The 22,200-nt window shown below is 30.5% G+C and overlaps 1 protein-coding gene across 2 annotated transcripts in view; it reads right to left on the bottom strand.

Moving 5' to 3' along the window:
• The window catches only part of Miga (mitoguardin), an 85,466-nt gene that overhangs the window by 19,051 nt on the left and 44,215 nt on the right, over positions 1–22,200 (bottom strand). For both annotated transcript variants that reach the window (XM_035371364.2, XM_035371359.2), the window contains exons 8-13: positions 20,964–21,036; positions 19,666–19,752; positions 13,966–14,064; positions 11,646–11,780; positions 11,104–11,157; positions 5,230–5,346 (exon numbers count right to left, since the gene is read on the bottom strand). In XM_035371364.2, coding sequence (XP_035227255.2) covers positions 5,230–5,346; positions 11,104–11,157; positions 11,646–11,780; positions 13,966–14,064; positions 19,666–19,752; positions 20,964–21,036 — 565 coding nt within the window. The remainder of the gene's footprint in view (positions 1–5,229; positions 5,347–11,103; positions 11,158–11,645; positions 11,781–13,965; positions 14,065–19,665; positions 19,753–20,963; positions 21,037–22,200) is intronic.

Raw genomic sequence — 22,200 nt, forward strand, 5'->3', positions numbered from 1 at the left:
AAATTTTTAAAAGGACCCAAAGTAAAATTGCCCAAAGGAGTGTTTATATATGTTCATGGAAAAGGCTGAATGAATCCTCTATCCATAAATAATAATCCATAAATAAAATTATGGATAGATAAAATTTGGTCAAGGCACCCTAGCAGACTGTTGAAGAAACCTCCTCTACTAGTATATACTAGTATAGGATCTGTTTCGTTCTCACAGAAAAGATGTTAAAAATAAACTCAAAGAATTGAAAACTCAGTTAGCTGTAATTCTAGGAGGCCTAACTAGTCAGCTTTAACCTTAAGATGTCTGAATTAAGAAACCATTTAAGGGATTTGTGGAGGAGAAGTGAAACACCTGGATGCAGTCTTCAAATTTTGAGGTTTCACTATTAGGAAGAAGGAAGAGGCCTAGCATTCTGCAAGTTTATGAATGGGTCAAAGCTTCATGGGATGCTGTGAAACCAGAGACAGTGGTTAAATCATTTTAAGAACTGTAGCATTAGTAATGCACTGGATGGTACAGAGGATAATGTATTGTATGAGGACTCCGATGCTGATTTAGAAGAGGTTTTAAGTGATTCTTCATTTAGCTCTGGATATGAGTGTCTGGGTTTTGATGAAGAAGATTAAAAGGTGTTCTTTCCCAGATAGATCCCAGAAAGTATTACTTTGTACAGTCAAAAGTCTTTAATCCGGAATGATTCCAGACCTCAAAGCTAGAAACTTTCTGCGCATGTGTAATGCATTTACGCATGTGCGTCTAATGTATAACGGACGGTATAACCTGAGCTAAAATTGTCTAATTATCTATTTCAGTTAATGTTGAAGATTTCGTTGTTCCTTAATCTTTTAATTGGATCCGGCTTATTATTTTTTGCAGACTGTTAGAGCAATCTTATAAAAGGAAGCTTGAACTTTCGATTATGTCAAAAAGAATTTCCGATTCTGGAGCTGCCAAAGGATCTACAAAGCGAAAGCATGTTTTGATGTCCATCAAACAAAAAGTGGAATTGCTTCAAAAAATGGATAAAGGCATATCCTTTGTTTCTCTAACCATTCCGAAATCTGTTTATCAATTTCACGCTGCTCTGCGGGGGAGGGGTGGAACGTTGCTGCGTGCAATGAACTGGAAGTTGATCTGTCAGCACTATCCTTATCTTCAGGGCAGATGTTTCTATTTTATTCGGCTTATAATTCCTTACTAAATGTAGTATTTCATCTCGATGTACTCCGTCTTCGATATGATTTAAATCAAATTCGTCGTCATTATAAATATCACGAACACACATCAAATAGTTTTCTGGTTGCAATTTTCTAATTTCGACTATGTGTAATGTATGTTTTATGCATGTGCGTGTTGAAAGAAATGTTTAATAAAGTAAACAAATAAATGTTAAGTTTTTTTTTTTTTTTTTTTTTTTTTTTTGTAAATTTTGATACCCTTTAGATCATAATTGCTCTTTATTTCATAAATTACGGTTTCATTATTTAAATTTTATAATTTCTACATGCCATCTTACCAGATTTAAACTTTTGATCTATAATCCAGAATCACTGAAGTCCTGACGAGTACGGATTAAAGACTTTTGACTGTATTTGTATTACTTTATATTTAAAATGCTATAAATGCATTATAATGATCAGTAATAAAGCTTTATCCCTCAAAAATTTGTATAAAAAAGGGGTGCGTGTTATATGCCGGCAAATACGATATATGAGCTTTATTACTACACTACCAGAAATTAAGGTTAAATTATTAAAAATTTTATTTAACAGTCCTCTAATTTAATAATACATAATCTTAATTTTAAAATACTCCATGAAACATCTAAACAGCTTGACATTTTTCTTTTCTTTCGTAAAGAATATTTAATTTTCTTTGGTATAATTTTAACTTTTATGCATTTTAATCTTGATATACAGAGAAAATAATATAAAAATATTAAATCACAATTTTATAAAAATGTTTATAATTTTAAATAGTTATGTGGATTTAATTACATATTACAATTCAGAATCAACTGCAATTCAAGCATATGGGTATATAAATACTTTATTTAGGAGCCCATAAATGTCTTAAACACTGGGCTGCTGGGTAATGGAACATATTTGAATAGGAGGCATTAAGTTTAAAAGCAACCTGTAGCATTCTCTTTCTTTGATTCATGGGTGTTCTTCAATTTCACTTATAAAAATAATTATAGGTCATGAACAAGTTCATTTTGAGTTTTCAATGATTTTTTCCCCACATTGAGAGTTGTCAACATTATTTAGCATCTATAGAAACACATTACCTTTACTATATTCATATTATTATATCGCCTTTATTTATGTTCTTTCTTGGTAGAACTAAAATAGAGGTAATATCTGTTTAAGCCCCATGAACCAAGAGATATTATATATCTGAATTTAAACTTATAACAAAAAAATCATACACATATGCCTTGCTTTAGCAAGTTGTTCCAAATTTGTCATAAGGCAACAATACTACTGTACTCTCATGATCATATAGATATGTATAGTACACTGCAATTCAGCAGAAAGGGGAAAAGCAGCAGTTACTCTTACGCTGGTCACTTCAACAAGAAATCAATTACAGTACGCTATGATTTTTTTTTAGAATAGATATTAAGTGCTGCTAATAAAAATTACATAATTAGAATTTTAAACTTTTGAAATTAATAATAAATTTTCTTACTAAAAATATCAGTTTTAATCTCTAATATTATTCATTTTAGATTCTTTACTGTTTAAAGAAAGTTTAAATTATACAGTAACTTTGAGAGAGGCATTTGGAGAACACCACATAGTAAGTTTTTGTTCAAAAAAGGAACCTGACCAAATAGAACTAGAACTTAAAAATATGGCAGATGCAAACTGTTGATAAATGGCAAATAACAAATGTGAACAGTAAAGTGAGCTTAGAAAATTAAATTTTACTATAAAAAAAAAATCACTTAAAACCAATTTAAACAGCAATAGTACATAAAAGGTGCGAAATAAAAGATAAGCATTTCTAATGGTAAAATGTTTAGTAGCATTATTCCATATGGTAAAACTTTCAGATTTTTTGTCATAAAATCATGGTGCACTTTAGGAAAAATCTGATTTAAAGTACAGTCAAAAGTCGTTAATCCGAACTCGTCAGGACTTCAGCGATTCCGGTTTATCGATTTTTCCGGATTATAGATCATCAGTTTAAATCTAGTAAGATGGCATGCAGAAATTACAAAATTAAAAATATGAAACCGTAATTTATGAAATAAAGAACAATTATGATCTAAAGGGTATCAAAATTTACAAAAAGAAAAAGCTTAATATTTATTTGTTTACTTTATTAAACATTTCTTTCAATGTAAGTTGTTTAAGTTGCTTCGTTTCATGTGATAATACTTTCTCTTTAATTCTATTAAACAGACATAATTTCTTGTTTAGTTACAAAGTTCTGCTGTTTAAGTCCTACAATTGCTGTGTCAAGAATACCGACTAATTTGTCAATTGAAATTTTTTCGTTTTCAATAACCTCTGTCACTTTCTTCACTATTGGAAGCGAATTATAATGACGAGGAACTTGTTTTAAATTATATCAAAGACGGAGTACATCGAGATAAAATACTACATTTGGTACGGAATTATAAGCCACATAAAATAAAAACATCTGCCCTGAAGATAAGGATAGTGCTGACAGATCAACTTCCAATTTATTGCATGGCACGGCATTCCCCCCGCCGAGCAGCGTGAAATTGATAAACAGATTTCGGATTTCGAAACATACTTTCGCTTTAGATCCTTACATTAACAAATATATATCGGAAATTCTATTTGATATAATGGAAAGTTTAAGCTTACTTTTATAAAATTGCTCTAACAGTCTGCAAAAAATAATAAGCCGGATCCAATTCGAAGATTAAGGAGCAACGCAATCTGCAACGTTAACTGAATTAGATAATTTTAGCTTACACCGTCCGTTATACATTAAACGCGCATGCGTAAACGTTTTATGAGCATGCGCACAAGCATATTCGCAGCCGTAAAGGTCTTACGCACGCACGTAAATGCCTATGCGCACGCGTCAACGCGACACACGCACAGAAAGTTTGTAGCTTTGAGGTCCGGATTATAGATCATTCCGGATTATGGGTGTCCGAATTAACGATTTTTGACTGTAGTTAGCAGTATTATGTCAAAGTAGCATTGTGCCCTGGATTCCTCTAAACATGTTCAATTCTTAATAATCCAATTACTGGAACCAACATTACTGGACGAGTGAGGACAGCTGACATGGTAACACACACTTAATCATTACTGAAGAATCAATTGCTGTGATGGACTAATTTGTGAAGAAGACTTTGAGTAAGGGAAGTATTAACACTATTTCTGAATTAAAGTCTGTAGTACAGCAAGGTTTGTACAAAATGGGTCACTAAACATTTCATGGAAGCCCTATTTGGAAATTTCAAATTTGTAAATATTTTTTTGCTAATGGACCCATTTTTTTGCCATCATACCACGGAACAATGGAACACTTGTTTTAATAGGCAAGACAAACATGTATAGATTGTTGGTGAATTGTTTCACAACCACAGGCAGGATGATCATTACCAACAGCTACATTTAATTTGTGCCCTTTTTCATATTTGTTTAATGTTTAACAAGGTCAGCATATTTACGCAGATATAAATATCAATGTAACATCCTTCAGTTTACAAAAATACAATGCATTCATGCTGCAGTAAACAATGAACCACTGCAGATATTTCAGTCACACTTTCACTTAATCATGTATCACACATGTCAAAGTAACATATATGGAACATGAAAGAACAAAACCACATCTAAGCATAGCATTAAAAGAGTATACAATTAAAACTTTATTTTACAAGCAAGCTTTAAAAATATTTCAATTTAATTTCTTAGAGAATTTTGAGATATAAAATTAAGAGGTTCCATAATTATAAGTTTTGTTTACAATTATTAACTGTACAGCCTCTCAATTGAAAACTCAATTAATACTTTTATAAAGTAAACAAACAAAATTAATAAAAAGATTAGATCTTAATGTTGACTATGACTTCAGCTATATGACTATTTTCTTTTCCTTTTTTGTTGATACAATGGAAAAAATCTCATACTATAAGCGTGTTATAATCATTGTGCAGATACATACAATTAAACAATTTGATATAAAACATACAATTGACAAATGAAGTGTATTAGAAATAATATACATATGGCTAACCTTGAAGTATAGACAAATTTCCTTTAAATTCTCATCAGGACCATAAAAACCCCAAGCCAAAACAGGAATAAGATGCTCAGATACATAATAAAAGCGACTGATGAAACCATCGGAATACTAGGAAGAAGAAACATATATCTTATAGACCATTGTTAATATGAAAAGTAACAAGTATTAATTCAAAAATATCAAATTTACAAACAAAATATTAAAAAGAAACCTTTTAATGAATTTAAAACAAACAATATTACAATAGCACCAATTAATAAATAAAATTAAAAATATTTTACATCTATTACATCCATTACCACCACAAAATTTTTTAATTTGATTTAAATGTGATATTTAAAATCCTTTCATGTGGCACTTATAGAAGTTTATTTATTGTGTGCTGCATATGCAATTTTGATGTTTAACTGAATAATTTTCTTTGATAATACTGCTGACTTCAGGTTTTCAACCAATATTGCTTATATGATGTTATAAGCCTTCCAGGCATTATTACTTATATTGTTGCGTCACTTAAGGGTTTGTGGATTTGGAGTGACTAACGACGACACTTGATGAAATATCAAAACACTATTTAGCCAGTATTACTCAGGACAGCTTCAGAAACACGTTTACAGTAGTTGAAAAACTACGACAAACACGCTGAAACAATCAACAGCACAGCCTTCAGGCTATAATGGTGAAGACAGCTTCATGGCAAAGCACTAGAGTACAGTTCCCAACTTAATTTGGTCGTTCTCGGAACTCAACATCAACTCAAGACTCTCCATGCTACAACTGGCGATGCACTTGACAACACACTCATGATAGACTCGATGATGCACTAACTCGTGAGACTCTCGATGCGCTCGACGACCAACTCGACTGCTACTCTGCATACAGGCAGGGTTTATATAGCTTTCAGCTTGCCTTTGAGAATATTCTGTGCCAAACTGGTAGGAATTCATTCTAGAAGGTTCTCCATCCGCCTATGGCATACTGCCAATTTTGTCACCAAATAGACGATTTTGCACCAAATCTGGCAGACCTGCCTTCCCTTGCCATTTTTTGGCAACCCTTAACCCACCTTACGAGGAAGCTATCTTACCGCAGCCGGTCATTTTAACAATATTATACATTTGATTTTTTTCGTTTCTAAAAATGTAACTAAGGAAAATTCTGTTGATGATGGCTAAACATCTCCCATATGGTCTGCATGAAACTCAGCCAAAACAAAAGGATTGATTAAGTGCTGTAAATTAAAATGTGAACAAATGGTCCAAATATAAGGCTCATGAAAGCATTCTTTTGTGAATAAGGCAAAGATCTTATATTGCAAATACATAACAGAATGCAAATTTTAAATTTCAAAACATACCCCATTATTGAAAAAGAAATACTGGAAAGTATACCTAAGAAAATGCAATATTTGTAGGTCATAATTTATAAACTTACACAGGAAAATGTTGGAACAGCATAATATTGGTATTGGTAAATGTTTACATAAAACTAAAGGGAAATTGTTTAAAAAGTGGTTTAAGTCCTGTTTCTGATATATCGTATATACTCGCGTATAAGTCGACCCCCCCACTTCGACATAAAAAATTTGTAGAAAATAAGAAACCCGCGTATAAGTCGATCCCCCACTTCCGAAATCGATCGAGAAACTTCGAAAAAAATTTTTTAAGTACTACATTTATTCAAAATCATCTGAGAAAAAAAGTAAATATATGATAAAAAATACCTTGGTAAATAAACAAAATCAAAATCCTTCAACGTCTGATTCATGGTCAGATTCGCCAAACATTTCATAGAACTTTTCTGTCATCATTGGCTCGTCATCATACATATTTTCAGTCTCGAACTCTATTGTTACAATCACTACTACAGCCTTCGTCATCATTTTCACTTTCAAAAACAGTATCATCTTCCGTGCCGTCTACTTCGTTGCTAATACAACATTTTAAAAATGATTTTATAATCATTCAGAGGGTATTTCGCAGGCATTCGCATTTTTCAGGGGCAAAAACATAAAAATTTCCAAAAGTGTCCACAATTTTGGCCACCACTGTAGTTCGTCACATAATTTAAGTCATGAAATTACTTCAAGTAAGTGACTTATTTGATAAGTCGTCCAATTCGAGTGCGGGAAGGAAACAACTGCATTATACAAAGAAATTTTTGAACTTCCGATTCTTTTAATTTTTTATGGCCCGCGTATAAGTCGACCCCCCCCACTTTGAAGTCTTTTTTTTTTGCCCAAAATATCTCGACTTATATGCGGGTATATACGGTATGTTTTTCTCCCAAGCAGCTAAATTAAAGATTTGATATATATACACTAATGTTTGTGAAAAATACAACACCATGAAGGAATTGTTGGAAATAAATGAAATTTATTCTACATATTTACTGATAGTGGTACAAACAAATGATCAAATTTATTGGCATTGACTCTTACAGGCTTTGAATGTGATTCTGGGGAATAGCATTCTAAATGGCTTCAATCTAACACCAAAGTTCAGTCTTAGTGTGTGCCTTACCAGCTGTACGAGTGAGTCGCTGAACGATGAAATCCCAAACATGCTCAATGGGTGACATATCTGGGAAATAAGCAGATCATGGAAGAAGCAAAACCTGTTGTGCCCTAAAGAAGGCTTTTGCAGTCTGAGAAACTTGTGCATGGGCATTATCCTTCAGCAATACAATGCAGAATACGTTGAAGAATAAGGAGGACCTCTGGCTCCATAACTTCTCTTATGTAGCGATCACAGTTGAGGTTGCCCGTAATCTGCATTAAATGGGATCATCAATTATACCCAATAACTCCCCACAACATGATGCTAGGTGTTTGCACGGTATGATGCTGGATAACATACTGTGGGAGAAGTCGTTCACCTCTGTAATGTCGGATGCATACTCGTCCCTTCATTGTACTCAAGATTGTAGTGAAATTCATAGGAGAAAACAAGTTTTTGCCACAGGGCATGTCATGCACTGTGTTGCTGTGTCCATTGAAGTTGGAGGCATCCGTGATGTAGCGACAGGGGAATCTGTGCAGAGCAACCCCTGCACATAGATCATGCTGCAGCAGATGACCATGAATCGTGGAGCTAGGCAACACAACACCTGTAGCTGTGCTCCAATGTTGTGTCAAAGCACGAGAACACTGCACAATCTGTCACAGTTATGCAGATGAGATATCTGTTGTCCTGGGCCATTGTGTTATTGCATGCCCCACTGCCAGGATTTTGCCTTATTTGGTTTTCCTCTGTCCATTTTTTCCAAACATGCATCACTGTTACAGCATTATGCTGTGTACAGACAGTGATTGCTCCATACAAAAGTCCATTCTCTCGCATACCGATGATGCTGCGTCATTTGAACTCCATTAATTCTTGGTATGTCATCCTCAGCTGTTGATGAGGCTTACTGACAATTAATTAAATGTTCACTGCAGACAGAGGAAAATAAACAGATTTCATCGCAACTTTACATACATGTCAACTTTACATACAGCAGTCCTTTACATACATGGAACAAGCAGCCAGTACTCATTCCACACAAGCGTAATCGCTTTATAATTCTAATCATTTTCATGTCTTACCTCACTTAACTATAAGTTAACTTACATCACTTAACTTAAGTGAGGAAAGTTACTGTACTGTACTGTAAGTTTACTTACACAGTTACTGTAAGTTTGGTTAAATTTGCATAATTCTTTCACGGTGTTGCACTTTTCACAAACATTAGTGTGTATCTGTTGCATGATTTTATATTATTGCTGGAAATATTTATAATAGTGGAAACTAAAAAGGTATTCAGTTCTCTTTTGGGTTGAATTAAACTTCTTTTTAAAAAACACATAATGACCAGAACAGATGCATCATACCTGTGGATACAAATTTGGAATGTGAATTTAAAAACACCATAATAAATACAGTGCAACGTCTGAGATCTGGATTTGTCAGAACTTTAATGATTTCAGATTTTGTAATTTCATGGATTTTAAATCATCAGTTTAAATACAGTATGAATTACGAGGAATAAACCATACCAGAAATAAAATTAAAAAGTATGAATAGTTACTTATGAAATAATGAAGCATCTGTGAACTGAAGAAAATTCAAATTTACGAAAAAGCTCAATATTTGTTTACTTGCTTTATTTCTTTCAACATGAGTCATTTAAACTATTTTGTCTTTTATGCTAATACTTGTTTTTTAATTTTACAGATATGTATAATTTCTTGTATAGTTACAAAGATCCACCATTCATGTTCAGTAGTAACTGCTGTGTTGAGACTCTTTATAATTTTACAGATATGTATAATTTCTCGTACATTTCAAAATTACATTGTTCAAGTTCAGTAATAACTGCTGTGTAGAGACTTTCTACTAAATTATGAATCAAAATTTGTTCATTATCAGCAACCTCTCTGTCACTTTCCCTACTCTTAGTAATATTTTCGGGATTTAGAACCATACTGCACATTTCGCTGCCTCTTAGTTGACTGCTGACTAGGGCATTGTCATCAAAGTCTGAAACTTCTGCTACATCATATTTATTACCACTTTTCCAGATTTTCTTCATAAATTCCATTAACTGGATGGTTTCATTTTTTGTCTGCAGTATCTGAAAACCTTCAAATTCAAGGCTATCATCATAAAGCTTAACTACCACTGGCTATGCACCGTTAGTGGTGTACCATGAGAGTGGTGATTAGAGATGTTTTGTTCCTCTAAATTTTGTTTTGTTTCTATTGCACACTCAGGAGGTTAAGCCTGAATTGTATTAGTTCAGTTACTTATTATACTCATATTTATTTCCCAGATCTAAGCCCTGAATAAATAACATCCTGTGTTTACTTAACGCTTACATGGATATCAAACAGTTATTCTTAACGCAAACAGTGCTAAATTTATTCTTTTGGCCTATGAATATCATTTACAAAATTTATTTTTTGCATATGGAAAAACAATTCTGTTAAATTTCTCTCAGTCAACACACTCAACATTTTGAAGGTTAAGTCTGCAATTGTTGCCAAGCATTATGTCAACATAAAAGGTTACTGCATTGTCTGATATTTAGTAACTAATATTTTTTAAATAAAATTGTTTCAGATATTGCTGCATGAATAATTTCTCAAGCTGCTATGAGTTGATAGTCATGTGGCAATGAAGGCGACAAATAATAAAAAATGATTTTCCAGTAAGGGATCAGGGATGTAAATTATTCAGCAGGTGTAAAATCAACAATGAACTTTGGTAGAGTACTTCGAGGTCAGATATACGCCAAGGAAAAAGCCCTACATGGCCAAATTATTGATCATACAGATTTCTGGGAATTAAATTACTGTGTTTCTTCACCATGGATGTTTTATTTAGTAAACTGAAATTAAGAATCCTTTTACATGCTTTATTATGAAAAAAATGTCTATTGCATTAAGCAACAGACATTTTTTCATAATAAAGCATGTAGAAGGATTCAATGTGCATGCACGAAGCACATGCTACTCTCAAAATGAATCCCCCTATCCCCACAAAATGTCTAAATAAAAAAAATTACTCATGATCCGAATGTCCAGATATTAGATCATTCTGGAATTTGGAATCATCAACAGAAACTATCCATCATTTGACTACTATAGATAAGTAATAATAAAACACTGTACCAAAACTATTCAGAGAGTATCATATCAGAGGATACATATATATATTTATATTTCATAAAATAAAATTTCCGAAGTTCCTGATACTTATTTCACTGATAGCAGAAGTATATAAGGTTATACACTTAAAAAAATTTAATTTATGATAGAAGAATAAAAGTATATGTATTAATAATAAATAAAAACAAACATTTTCAAATGTTTGACTTACTAACTTTAAGCATTCGCTTCTTAGCTTTTAAAACAGACCATACAGCTGTAGCTAAAGCCTGAAAGATAACAGTTTATCAAATATACATTTAAGATAATACATTAAAACATATAAAAAATGCATAAAACAATGTGTTAGAGAAAACACATATTAAAAAAAATAAAATGTTTCATTAAAAAAAAATGAATACTTTCATACAGAAACAATAAAAAAAGAATGTAAGACATTAAATTATTATTACTTTTACTGATAGAGGCCAAGCAATTAGAAAATTAAATTTTTCCCCCACCCCCAAAACAAAAAACAGAAAGAGAAAGACAGAAGGTAAAAAGAAAAAGGGAGGTGCGAGATAATGCTACACACAAAATACGTGAGAAAAATGTCAAAAACAGTATCTCATTCAAAATCGAAATCGCTTGAATTTTAAGGAATATTACATAATTAGATTATCGAAATTTTACAGCTTTGAACCTTGAATTGTAAATAATTCATTAAAAAAATTTCCAATAGTAATTGATTATCATCATATTGTGCAAAAGACTTTACCGTTTCCTTAAAACCATTGGACAGCCATCTGTTTTGAACAACTGCAGTTACAGATGAAGGTGGGCTTTCTAAATCTTCAAAAGCATCAAGAACAATAAAATCTAACACAACATCATAGAAAGACAGACATTTCACCTGTTGGTAGAATGAAAGAAATTATGTTGAAATATGGAACTTGGATATTTAAATAAATATTCCTGCCAGGGTTAGTAGGTTAAATTTATATACACATATTAAAGAGTTAGGTTTAAATTTATATACACATTTTAGTTAAAAAATATGCACCTATAAGCACTTTTCAAGCACATTTTAAGAAAAAGAAAATAAGCATATGTTTAATTACATATATGCACAACTACATAATCTTAAAAGGAAAAAGTTTGATATGAAGCGTAAAATATCAGTATTTATTATGAGAGAATTAACATTACTCAACCATGGAAAACAATTACAATTATTTTTTAATTTTAAATAACAGCTCAATTTACAGAACAAGTTCATAATGAGGAGGAAAAAATCAACACCTATACAAAAGTGAACTATATTAAAAGATTTAATAATGAAATTTCAGTTGAAAATGCAGAAAATAAATAATACTAATAAACAGTGGCGGACTGGCCAAAAAAGTCGGCCCTGGATGGAAAAAATATGCAGGCCCTAAGGTCTCATATGAAATGTCATTATACACATAAGGTATCATTATCATCATAAAAATAATTTTATAAAATAAAAATATACCTTTTCAGAAAAGTAACACTTTATTCATATATACATACAAATAAACTACAAACAATAAATAACAGTGACTAAATAATTATATAAACAAAACAACAGTTGGTTCATAATTAGCAATTTAAATATTTTTTTATTCCAGCCGCCTGGGCAAATATTTGCTCCATTATATTTTCCATTTCTGCTTTAGTCAAAATATCCTTTTCTGTTTTCATCAATAGCAATGACTCCAAGTAAGCTTGCTTCATAGTACTCCTTAATCTACTTTTTAAAATTTTTAATTTTGAAAAAGCTTTCACATTCAACTTGCATTATAGATAATGTGAGTACAAACTTATGAGCAAAAAAGACATTTGCTTCTGCATTACTATATAAATTATATTTCAAGAGTAATTTATATACACACAAAATGCAATTTTTACAAAAACTGCATTTAGCTTTGGATGAATGTTCATTACATTAATAGATAGAGCACTCTCTTCTTCTCACTTATCAGATTCAAAACAGTGATTTTTTATTGAATTTTTTAGTACTTCCCATTTACTTACTAGATCCTGATATTCATCCTTAAAATTATCAATTTTTACACCTGCATAGTGCCCTAATAATATAGATAAATATTAAAAAGAGTTCATCAGCAATGGGTTTGAAAAGTTTTTGTGATCAAGAAAAGATATGTCTTCATACAACTTCCTATACATTTTAAACATACTTTCTATCGATGAAATGGTGTTATCCATTACAAAATTACATACTAGGATGTAACCTAACACTTAATTCCTCAAATATTTTGTTACTAGCTCAGTATATTGAAATATTTTCAAATATACGTGAGCAGATAAAATTATTCTAAAAATTGATACTTTGTCCAGAATAGATTTTTGCCATTTGTCGTATCCCTGCATTGTGTATACCACTGGAAGCAGTACTTTTGAGTGCAAGTATTAATTCTACGTATAAACATTTATCTTTGCGATTGAATGTGCCAAAAAATGTGTTTTAGGGCATATTATTTCTAACTCCATCTAGTTTCATTGCTGAGATGAAGCTTCCTAGATTTGGTTTTATCATTGATTCCTCTCCACAGATCCTTCTTTGATAGGATTCTTTAAAGAATTTGCTATACTCATTCATTACAGAAAAAAGAGAAGTTCCTTCTAAAATATGATTCGTAGAGTTGACCAATACTCAAGTTAGAGTATGGGAGTAACACCAAACACGGATTTGGTGAGGTGCTTTTTCACTCAACCATTTAATCAAATCACTGTAAGCACCATGCATATTTGATGCGCCATCTGTAAAATTGACGATTTACAAGAAAATAAAATTAATGAAGTTCTATAATCATGCTTAAAAACAATTTGAAATAAAACAAATTATAATCAAGCATTTTTTAGAAACTGAGAAAATCAGCTTATAAATAGAGTAATTTAAAACAAATAATTACATGACAAAAATATTCCATAAGTCTGCACTCCAAAATTTAAAATATTTACTTAATCAATGTTAAGCAAAGATGCACTGCTTCAAAAAATAAAATAAAATAAACTTGCTAATTTTTAATAATACAAAATATGAAAATACTTACACCACGACTTAGCAATTCATCTTCCATCACTGGCCAATTATTTTTGTCTTTGGAATATGCTATTATGTCTTCATATGCTAATAAACAATCCTTTGGATCCTTTAAAAAAATACTTAAAAATGTTTTTATGAAGAAAAATTATTAAAATGCAAATTATGTTTTTACTCGCTAATTTTATCGTGTGTGGGGAACTTAACGATGCTGTTAAAAAACATAGAAAGGTAAGCTTATATGTATAAGATATGTATACATTCCATAATTAATTTAAAGCCTTGTTGTATTATGATAAAATGTACATTATACAGAAAAACTTTTGTTAGTCAAAATCAGAACTGTTCTTACCTTAAAGTTTAAATTTAATACTATATTTCTGATGCAAAAGGCACTATACTTTAGAAGTTATATTTACAATTTATCAATTAATTAACTTCACATCAAAGTTTAAAAATATTCAGTAATCTATAGTAATTATTAAAATAGATTTCTTTATATATCCGTAACACTAATAATATTTATGTACTTAAATATGATTTAACAAGAAAACAAAAACAGTCATAATTAATAATACATACTTCAATACAATTTAACAAGAAAACAAGAACACTCTTAATTAATAATATATACTTCAATACAATTTAACAAGAAAATAACAGTCATAATTAATAATAATAATAAATAAAAATTGGTATTACATTATATTTGACAATCCCCTCATTTTTTAAATGAAAGAATATGCAAACAGATAAAATTCAGTGAAATAATGCATATCTAGGGCAAGGTTTTCTTCAAGAATGTTTTGGAAAAGAAAGATAAAGTTTTAAAACTAAAGTTAGAGATAAGAACTATTGTGTTGAACAGCTAAAATATGAATGAATCTCAGATTCTGTGCACAAAAGAAAACAAGTTTCAGACACTGCTGCAGAATGTTAACTAATGAAAGGACAAAAATTTCTTAACACTAATTGTTAAGAGAAAAGAAAGAAAAAAATCTGATGTGTACACCACATGACTTCCTTGTACGGAATATTAAATTATACGCATTTTTTCTTGCATTTTATTTAAACTTATTAGATTGAATTAAACCTACTTTGCCGACAGCGCATAAACCACAATAGAATACATGCATTCTTAAAAATTCAATTTGTTTACCATAGTGACACTCTGGCGCTAGGTTGACTTAACAGTATTATATTTCGTTCATATTATAACTCAGAATGCACAAAATTTATATCATTTAAAAAATTATCTAATCGTTGCCACATGTTCTATTCAAATACTATAATAAAGCTAGAACTATGTATAAAAGAAATTAAGCAAACAAAAAAGAAACAGTTTTTCACAGACGATTGAGTATTTCTCATTCCAATTAATTCAGTTTTCACTTTGCGACAAGGCAAAAATACATAAAAACTCAAAATATCTGTATTAAAAATTACGAAGTAAATCTTAAACGCTTATTTCCTCGAAAAAATTCCAGAAAGGATTAAGCATGATTTAAATAATAAATGAAGGCGTTATCCTTGTTCTTGCGAAGCTAAGTTTCTCTAGATTGGCAACAAATCCGTTACTCAGCTGTTTCAAATGTAAACAAGAGCAATGGCCGCCATCAAATTAGGCTTAGCGGTACTTAAACAATTTTAAAATTGTTGATAATTCTAAAAATATTGCATACAGATTTACTAAAGGCATAAAAGCCTTAACCGGAAGATAAAAACAACATAATTCAATCATTTTTAAAGCAAAAAATGTACAATTTACAAACATATAAGAGTAAAGAAACTGAGATCACTTCGGAGATTCTGGATTATAGATCATCAGTTTAAATCTGGTAAGATGGCATGCAGAAATTATAAAATTTAAAATATGAAACAGTAATTTATGAACTAAAGAACAATTATGATCTAAAGGGTATCAAAATTTACAAAAAGAAAAAGCTTAATATTTATTTGTTTACTTTATTAAACATTTCTTTCAATGTAAGTTGTTTAAGTTGCTTCGTTTTATGTGATAATACTTTCTCTTTAATTCTATAAACAGACATAATTCCTTGTTCAGTTACATAGTTCCGCTGTTTAAGTCCTATAATTGCTGTGTCGAGAATACCGACTAATTTGTCAATCGAAATTTTTTAGTTTTCAATAACCTCTGTGTCACTTTCTTCACTATATGAAGCGAATTATAATGACGAGGAACTTGTTTTAAATCATATTAAAGACAGAGTACATCGAGATGAAATACTACATTTATTAAGGAATTATAAGCCAAATAAAATAAAAACATCTGCCCTGAAGATAAGGATAGTCTGAGAGATCAACTTCCAATTCATTGCGCGCCATGACGTCCCACCCCGCAGAGCAGCATGAAATTGAAAAACAGATTTCGGAATAGTTAGAGAAACAAAGGATATGCCTTTATCCATTTTTTGCAGCAATTCCACTTTTTGTTTGATGGACATTGAAACATACTTTCGCTTTGTAGATCCTTTGGCAGCTCCAGCATCGAAAATTCTATTTGACATAATTGAAAGTTCAAGCTTACTTTAATAAAATTGCTCTAACAGTCTGCAAAAAATAATAAGCTGGATCCAATTCGAAGATTAAAGAACAACGCAATCATCAACATTATCTGAAATAGATAATTAGATAATTTTAGCTTAGCTTATACCATCCATTATACATTAAACACTCATGCGTAAACATATTATGTGCATGCGTGAACGCATTATGCGTTGACACATGCGTAGAAAGTTTGTAGCTTTGAGGTCCGGATTAACAACTTTTGACTGTATTGGCTGAATAAAGTTTGTTTTGATACTTCATCAAGTGTCATCGTTATTCACTCCAAATCTACGAACCCTGTACGAACGTGAAGGAAGAAAATAACGTAACAACTGGTGTCAGGAAAGAAAAACGCAACAATATATCAACTCATAAAATAATCAAATAAATTATATAAAAGATTTTATTGTCACATGTTTACTTTCATATTAAACACAGAGAACGTTTTCTAGATAATCATGCTACATCCTTGTAAAATATGATTTGGGCTACTCTTCTCAAAACTCTTTTAAGACAAAATTTGTTTCTAAAACTCAATGTTATTTTATTGCCTTATATTATACCTGAAATTATTTTAACATCAGAACTATATTATACTTTATTAGTACGCAACTTAAAATCAATGGAAAATAATTAATTATTTGTCTTCTTTTATTCTAACATGTATAACATTGAAATCAAATTTTACAGAAAATATAAATCAAGGGGGGGGGAAGAAACATTAGACATCTCTTAACCAATCCATTAGAAATAAAGATGAACAAAGCATTTAGATGATGACAAATGTTATATAAGCATATCCAAATAGATGAATTAAAATTATTTCTGAAATTTATAAAGTTGCATTTAAACAAATAATTTGGCCAAGCATACAAATTCAGAATAATAATTTTGATAAACACTATTTATGTGCTTTGTTATAATATTTATAACTTTAACATTAAAATATTACAATGCTAACCCCTTTCTCTAATATTTTCCTTTTCACAGTTAAACTTTAGTCTATCCTGATTTAAATAACATCTATTTAATCAATAGGCATTAAAAACTCCTATTTATAAAATACACAACTACAATGTTACAGGAAGAAAAGCAGTTTTATTGCAATTTATTTTGAATTAAGAATGTTTCTTCTTATGTCCAATGGCACATAATAACTGATTATTATATTTAACACTAGTAGAGTATTTCTAAACTTAAAACCTTAGAAATTAATGAAAGTGAAAATTAGTAGACTGGAATTAGCTGAATGCATTAGATACAATGATTTATATTAAAATTATTTTGAAACTTTTGTGTAAATTTTCTTGCTTTCCAAAAATACTTTTATACAACTGGTAACATTTGCTGCTTTGAAGAAGTAACAGACAACTTTTTCTTTTCTTAGCAGTTTACAAACATTTATAAAAATGTGAGACACAATCATAAAGTATGAACTATATGAAAGTTGCTATTTATATTTCTGGCTTGGCAACAGTAAGCATTGCAGACGATTTCAATTGAAAGTTTGATATTTTTAAACATAACTTCTTCAGAATGTTTTGCCATTTTAGTGTGATTTGTATTGTTTACAGTAAACTGAAAAATTCATCTCAGGCAAAAAATGGAATTGACATGTGAACATTTTCAAGCGGTTACTTTTCATAACTTACGATGTGGATTATCAAGACAAGAGTGCATCGATGAACTTAATTTTTTATACAGCAATAAAGGACTATCCTACAGCACTGTTAAAAAAAAAAAAAAAAAAAAAAAAAAAAAAAAAAAAACTGGTATAATGAATTCAGTTGTGGGCAACATTCACTCCAGGACAAATTCTGTGAAGGTCATCCAAAATCAGTTGCTGTGCCAGAAAATATCAATGCTGTGCATGAACTGACAAAGATGACATACCATTTGATTGAAGTATCTTTGGGCATTAGTATGACAAGTATCAATAAGCTATTACATGAACATCTGGCTGTAAAACAAATTTGTTTGCTTTGGATCTTGCATAATCTGACAAACGTTCAAAAGAAGACTCATGTTGATTGTTGCAAGTAAATGTTGGAAAAATACGTTCAAGGCACATCAAAGGCTGTGCATAACATCTACACAGGTGACGAATCATGAATCTATGCATATGAGCCTGAAAGAAACCAGCAGTTGACTGTATGGGTCTTCCATGACCAGCCAACTCCAACAAAAGCTGTTTATGGAAGAAGCACATCAAAGCAAATGGTTGCCCGTTTCTTTGGCATTACTGGTCACGTAGCAACAGCAGTGTTACAGCAATACAAGATGGTCGATTCTAAATGGTACACGACCATTTGTTTGCCAGAAGTGACTGGAGAAATTAAAAAGCAGAAGAAAAGGCAAATCATTCTGTATCATGACAATGCGAGTTCTCACGCATCAGCTCAAACAAAGGAATTTTTGACAGGATGAAACATTGAATTGATAAGTCATCCACTACTAATTTGGCACCCAATGACATTTTTTTTCCCCTGCACATCAAAAATAAATTATGTGGTCAGTGATCTGCCATACCTGAAGAAGCTGTTGATGCATTCAAAACGCATCTTTTGGAGTTTCCTCAATCAGAGTGGAATAAGTGTTTTGAAAATTAGTTCAAATGCATGCAAAAGTGTATTGACCTTCTTGGAGAATATTTTGAAAAACAATAAAATCAATATAGCAACTCTCGTATTGCATTGAGAAACGAATGTTTGCAGATGATGTTCCAGTTAAGAAAACACAAAATAGTAAATATAATATTTACTTTGTTTTTGAAAAGATACAATGCATTTTATCCTTCATCAATTTTAATGAAGATCCCCCAAATTAAAAAGTTACCTTTCATACTAAGAAGTATAAAAATTTACTGAAATTATTTCATAATGCTACAGTGCAAAGTTTATGCAGAATGTTGAAAATTATACACCACTTTGTCAGAGCCTGTCACTTTTTATACACCACTTTGTATAAATTTTTTACTAGTAAATATTATCTACTGAAGACAACATTTTTTTAAATATTAATTAAGCTATTAAATTGTAAGTGGCAAATGAGTAAACTATTAAGTTTTGATGAATTTAAGTTTTGAAAATTTATGTTTTGATGAATAATTATTAGAAAAACTATAAAAACTGAGGATATTTACTTTTTCACCCCGAAGCATTAAACCAGTTAGTATTTTATTTCCAACAGCTACAAACCATGAACGAACTTCATTCTGTTGAAACAGCAACTAAAATAAAATAAACAAGCCAAATTTACATTAAATAATTTCTACTGTAATTAAATACATCTGAATGCAACACCTAATGAATGAAATATCTAATAGATATATATATAAAAGTTCTTTTTTTTTCCAAAAGCACTCCTTAGGGGGGTAATTAAAAAAAAGAAAATCTCAAAGGTTTCAGATTTTAAATTATGTCAAAAGGGGAATTTTTTTGAAAATTTTATTAAATAAAAGTAATTTTTTATTTAATAAATATGATTTTCTTTGCATTTAAACCATAAAATTGAGTTCAAGAGCAATATCGCAAAATAATTTTAAGTTGAGCATATCTTTAGAATTTCCGATACACAGTCTCAGACACTGGAGATAAAAATGTTTTTTTCTGTACAACACTGCCATTGCTTACTTTGAAATCCTTAAAGTTTGTTAATCAAAAATTCGTTATATAAGTTTTACATATATAAGTAGTTTTACATATATAAGTTTTACAAAATATGAAATCGATAATAAAACAAATTTCAAATTTGGGCTTCCAGATGCCCATTATTTGTAGTAGGATTACATCATTTAAAATTTGATGGTACTAGATACCATGGTTTTATCACAATGCGAGAAACATACATACATTTATGCAGATTAATTAAAATATTAAAAAAATATTTGTAAAAGGAATTAATAAACTCAGACTCAGACTTTATTAATCTTGCTATATAATGAAAATGAATATTTTACTGAATCATAAATGACGTAACCTAATAGTTTTCTGCAGATTAGTTACACTTAAAATCAGTATTTTGCTGAAACATTTATAGTAACTTAAACTTCACATATTTCTCCTAAATAAATAGAACTCTTCCAAAATAAAAATCATTAAAATAAGTTATTAATCCATAATTTCTTTTTGAGTCATCATGTAAAATAAATTTACATAATTTTGAAGAAAAGAATGTGCGTTTAAGTAAATATTGATACCTAAAACCATTACTTGAAACTATTCATCATATGCCATATATCACACTCCGTCATTCAGCATAATTCAGATAATTAAATATTTTATTTTACCTTAGTCATGGAATAGCTATTCTTTTAAAGTACAGTGTTTGTTAATAAAATTATGCATATTAGAGCTTAATACATTTTTTTAAATAATGAACAGAATACAAAATGTGATGCTAGAAAAAATATGCATTCTTTAAATATTTAAAAAATAATACCTGAAATGCAACTCGTATACAATGAACTTTTGCTATGTATTCCATATTTGTTTGACATTTCAGCATTTCTGTCCTATTATATAGCACAAAGCAAACTTCATAAATACTAGATATTAAAATAATATTTCATGAAACACAAAAATATATCAGTTGTAAATTTTAAAATGTTACATAATAAAATCAGTTTTAATAATGTAAAATCAATCTAGATAAATTTTATATATATAAGGGTAGTTCAGTACCAGAAAATCATAGACTAAACATTGTGCTGCTTGAATAGAAGATGACAGCAATGTACACGATGAGATAAGCAGAAACATGCTTCATGGTTTATTAACATTACATTTAATAATGGTAAAGAATTTCTAACTGCAGTGTGTCATAGATATATTAAAGATTGCTCAAGGTTGTGATTACCTTTCTATGTAAGGAAGACTTGCAAATAGTGGAAATTTTTCAGCGCATGCAGAGTTTACAAGAATAACTTCAGGAAATGCATTAATTATTTAAATGGCGTGCAGAGTTTTGGAACAAAACATAACTCCCGAGACCAGATTAAATACACACTGCGGTCATAAAAGAAAAAAGAAATGTGCTATTTCACAATCTATTAATTCTCAGTGAATGTTTATGTCAATGTCCAACAAATGTGTAGGTAGATAGTATGTATTTAACAGGTGTTACAGACCTAACTGAACAACAAAAGTCCACACAGATAGGGATAGTCTAACAAAACCTCATTCATTCCTGCAAGAAGGGACTGGCATTTCTGTCTGAAATCATTGGAGGTACTGAAACCTGGTGCGATCAATTTTTGTTCAGGAACCAAGCAGATGAATATGCAGTGGCAACATCTGTCATGAACACAGAACAACAGTTCTTAATGGCAGCAGATCATGGTTTCTGGAATGGCTGGGCCATGGTCACACTGCTAAAACCATATAATACTGAGCAACCCTACAGATACTATGCAAAACCAACAAAAGCCTGATATCTGAAAAAAGTTGTCCCATGGGATTTTCTTCCTTTATGGTAACACCACACTTCACATGACACTCAAAACAGCAAATATCCAGCAGTATTTATGCTGAGATGTTTCTCCCTGATTTTAAATAGATGCTAATTATTTCTAATCAAGATATCCATGCTTCAGTACAAGAAAGGGTTTGGCTTCAAACTGTCAGCTTGCTTGCAAATCATAGGGATTACATACTGATCAGATCACTTTTTGAAAAGA

Source organism: Stegodyphus dumicola, chromosome 1 (genome assembly GCF_044657685.1).
Source record: "Stegodyphus dumicola isolate Sdum_Otavi_A_Nest chromosome 1, ASM4465768v1".
NCBI lineage: Eukaryota > Metazoa > Arthropoda > Arachnida > Araneae > Eresidae > Stegodyphus > Stegodyphus dumicola.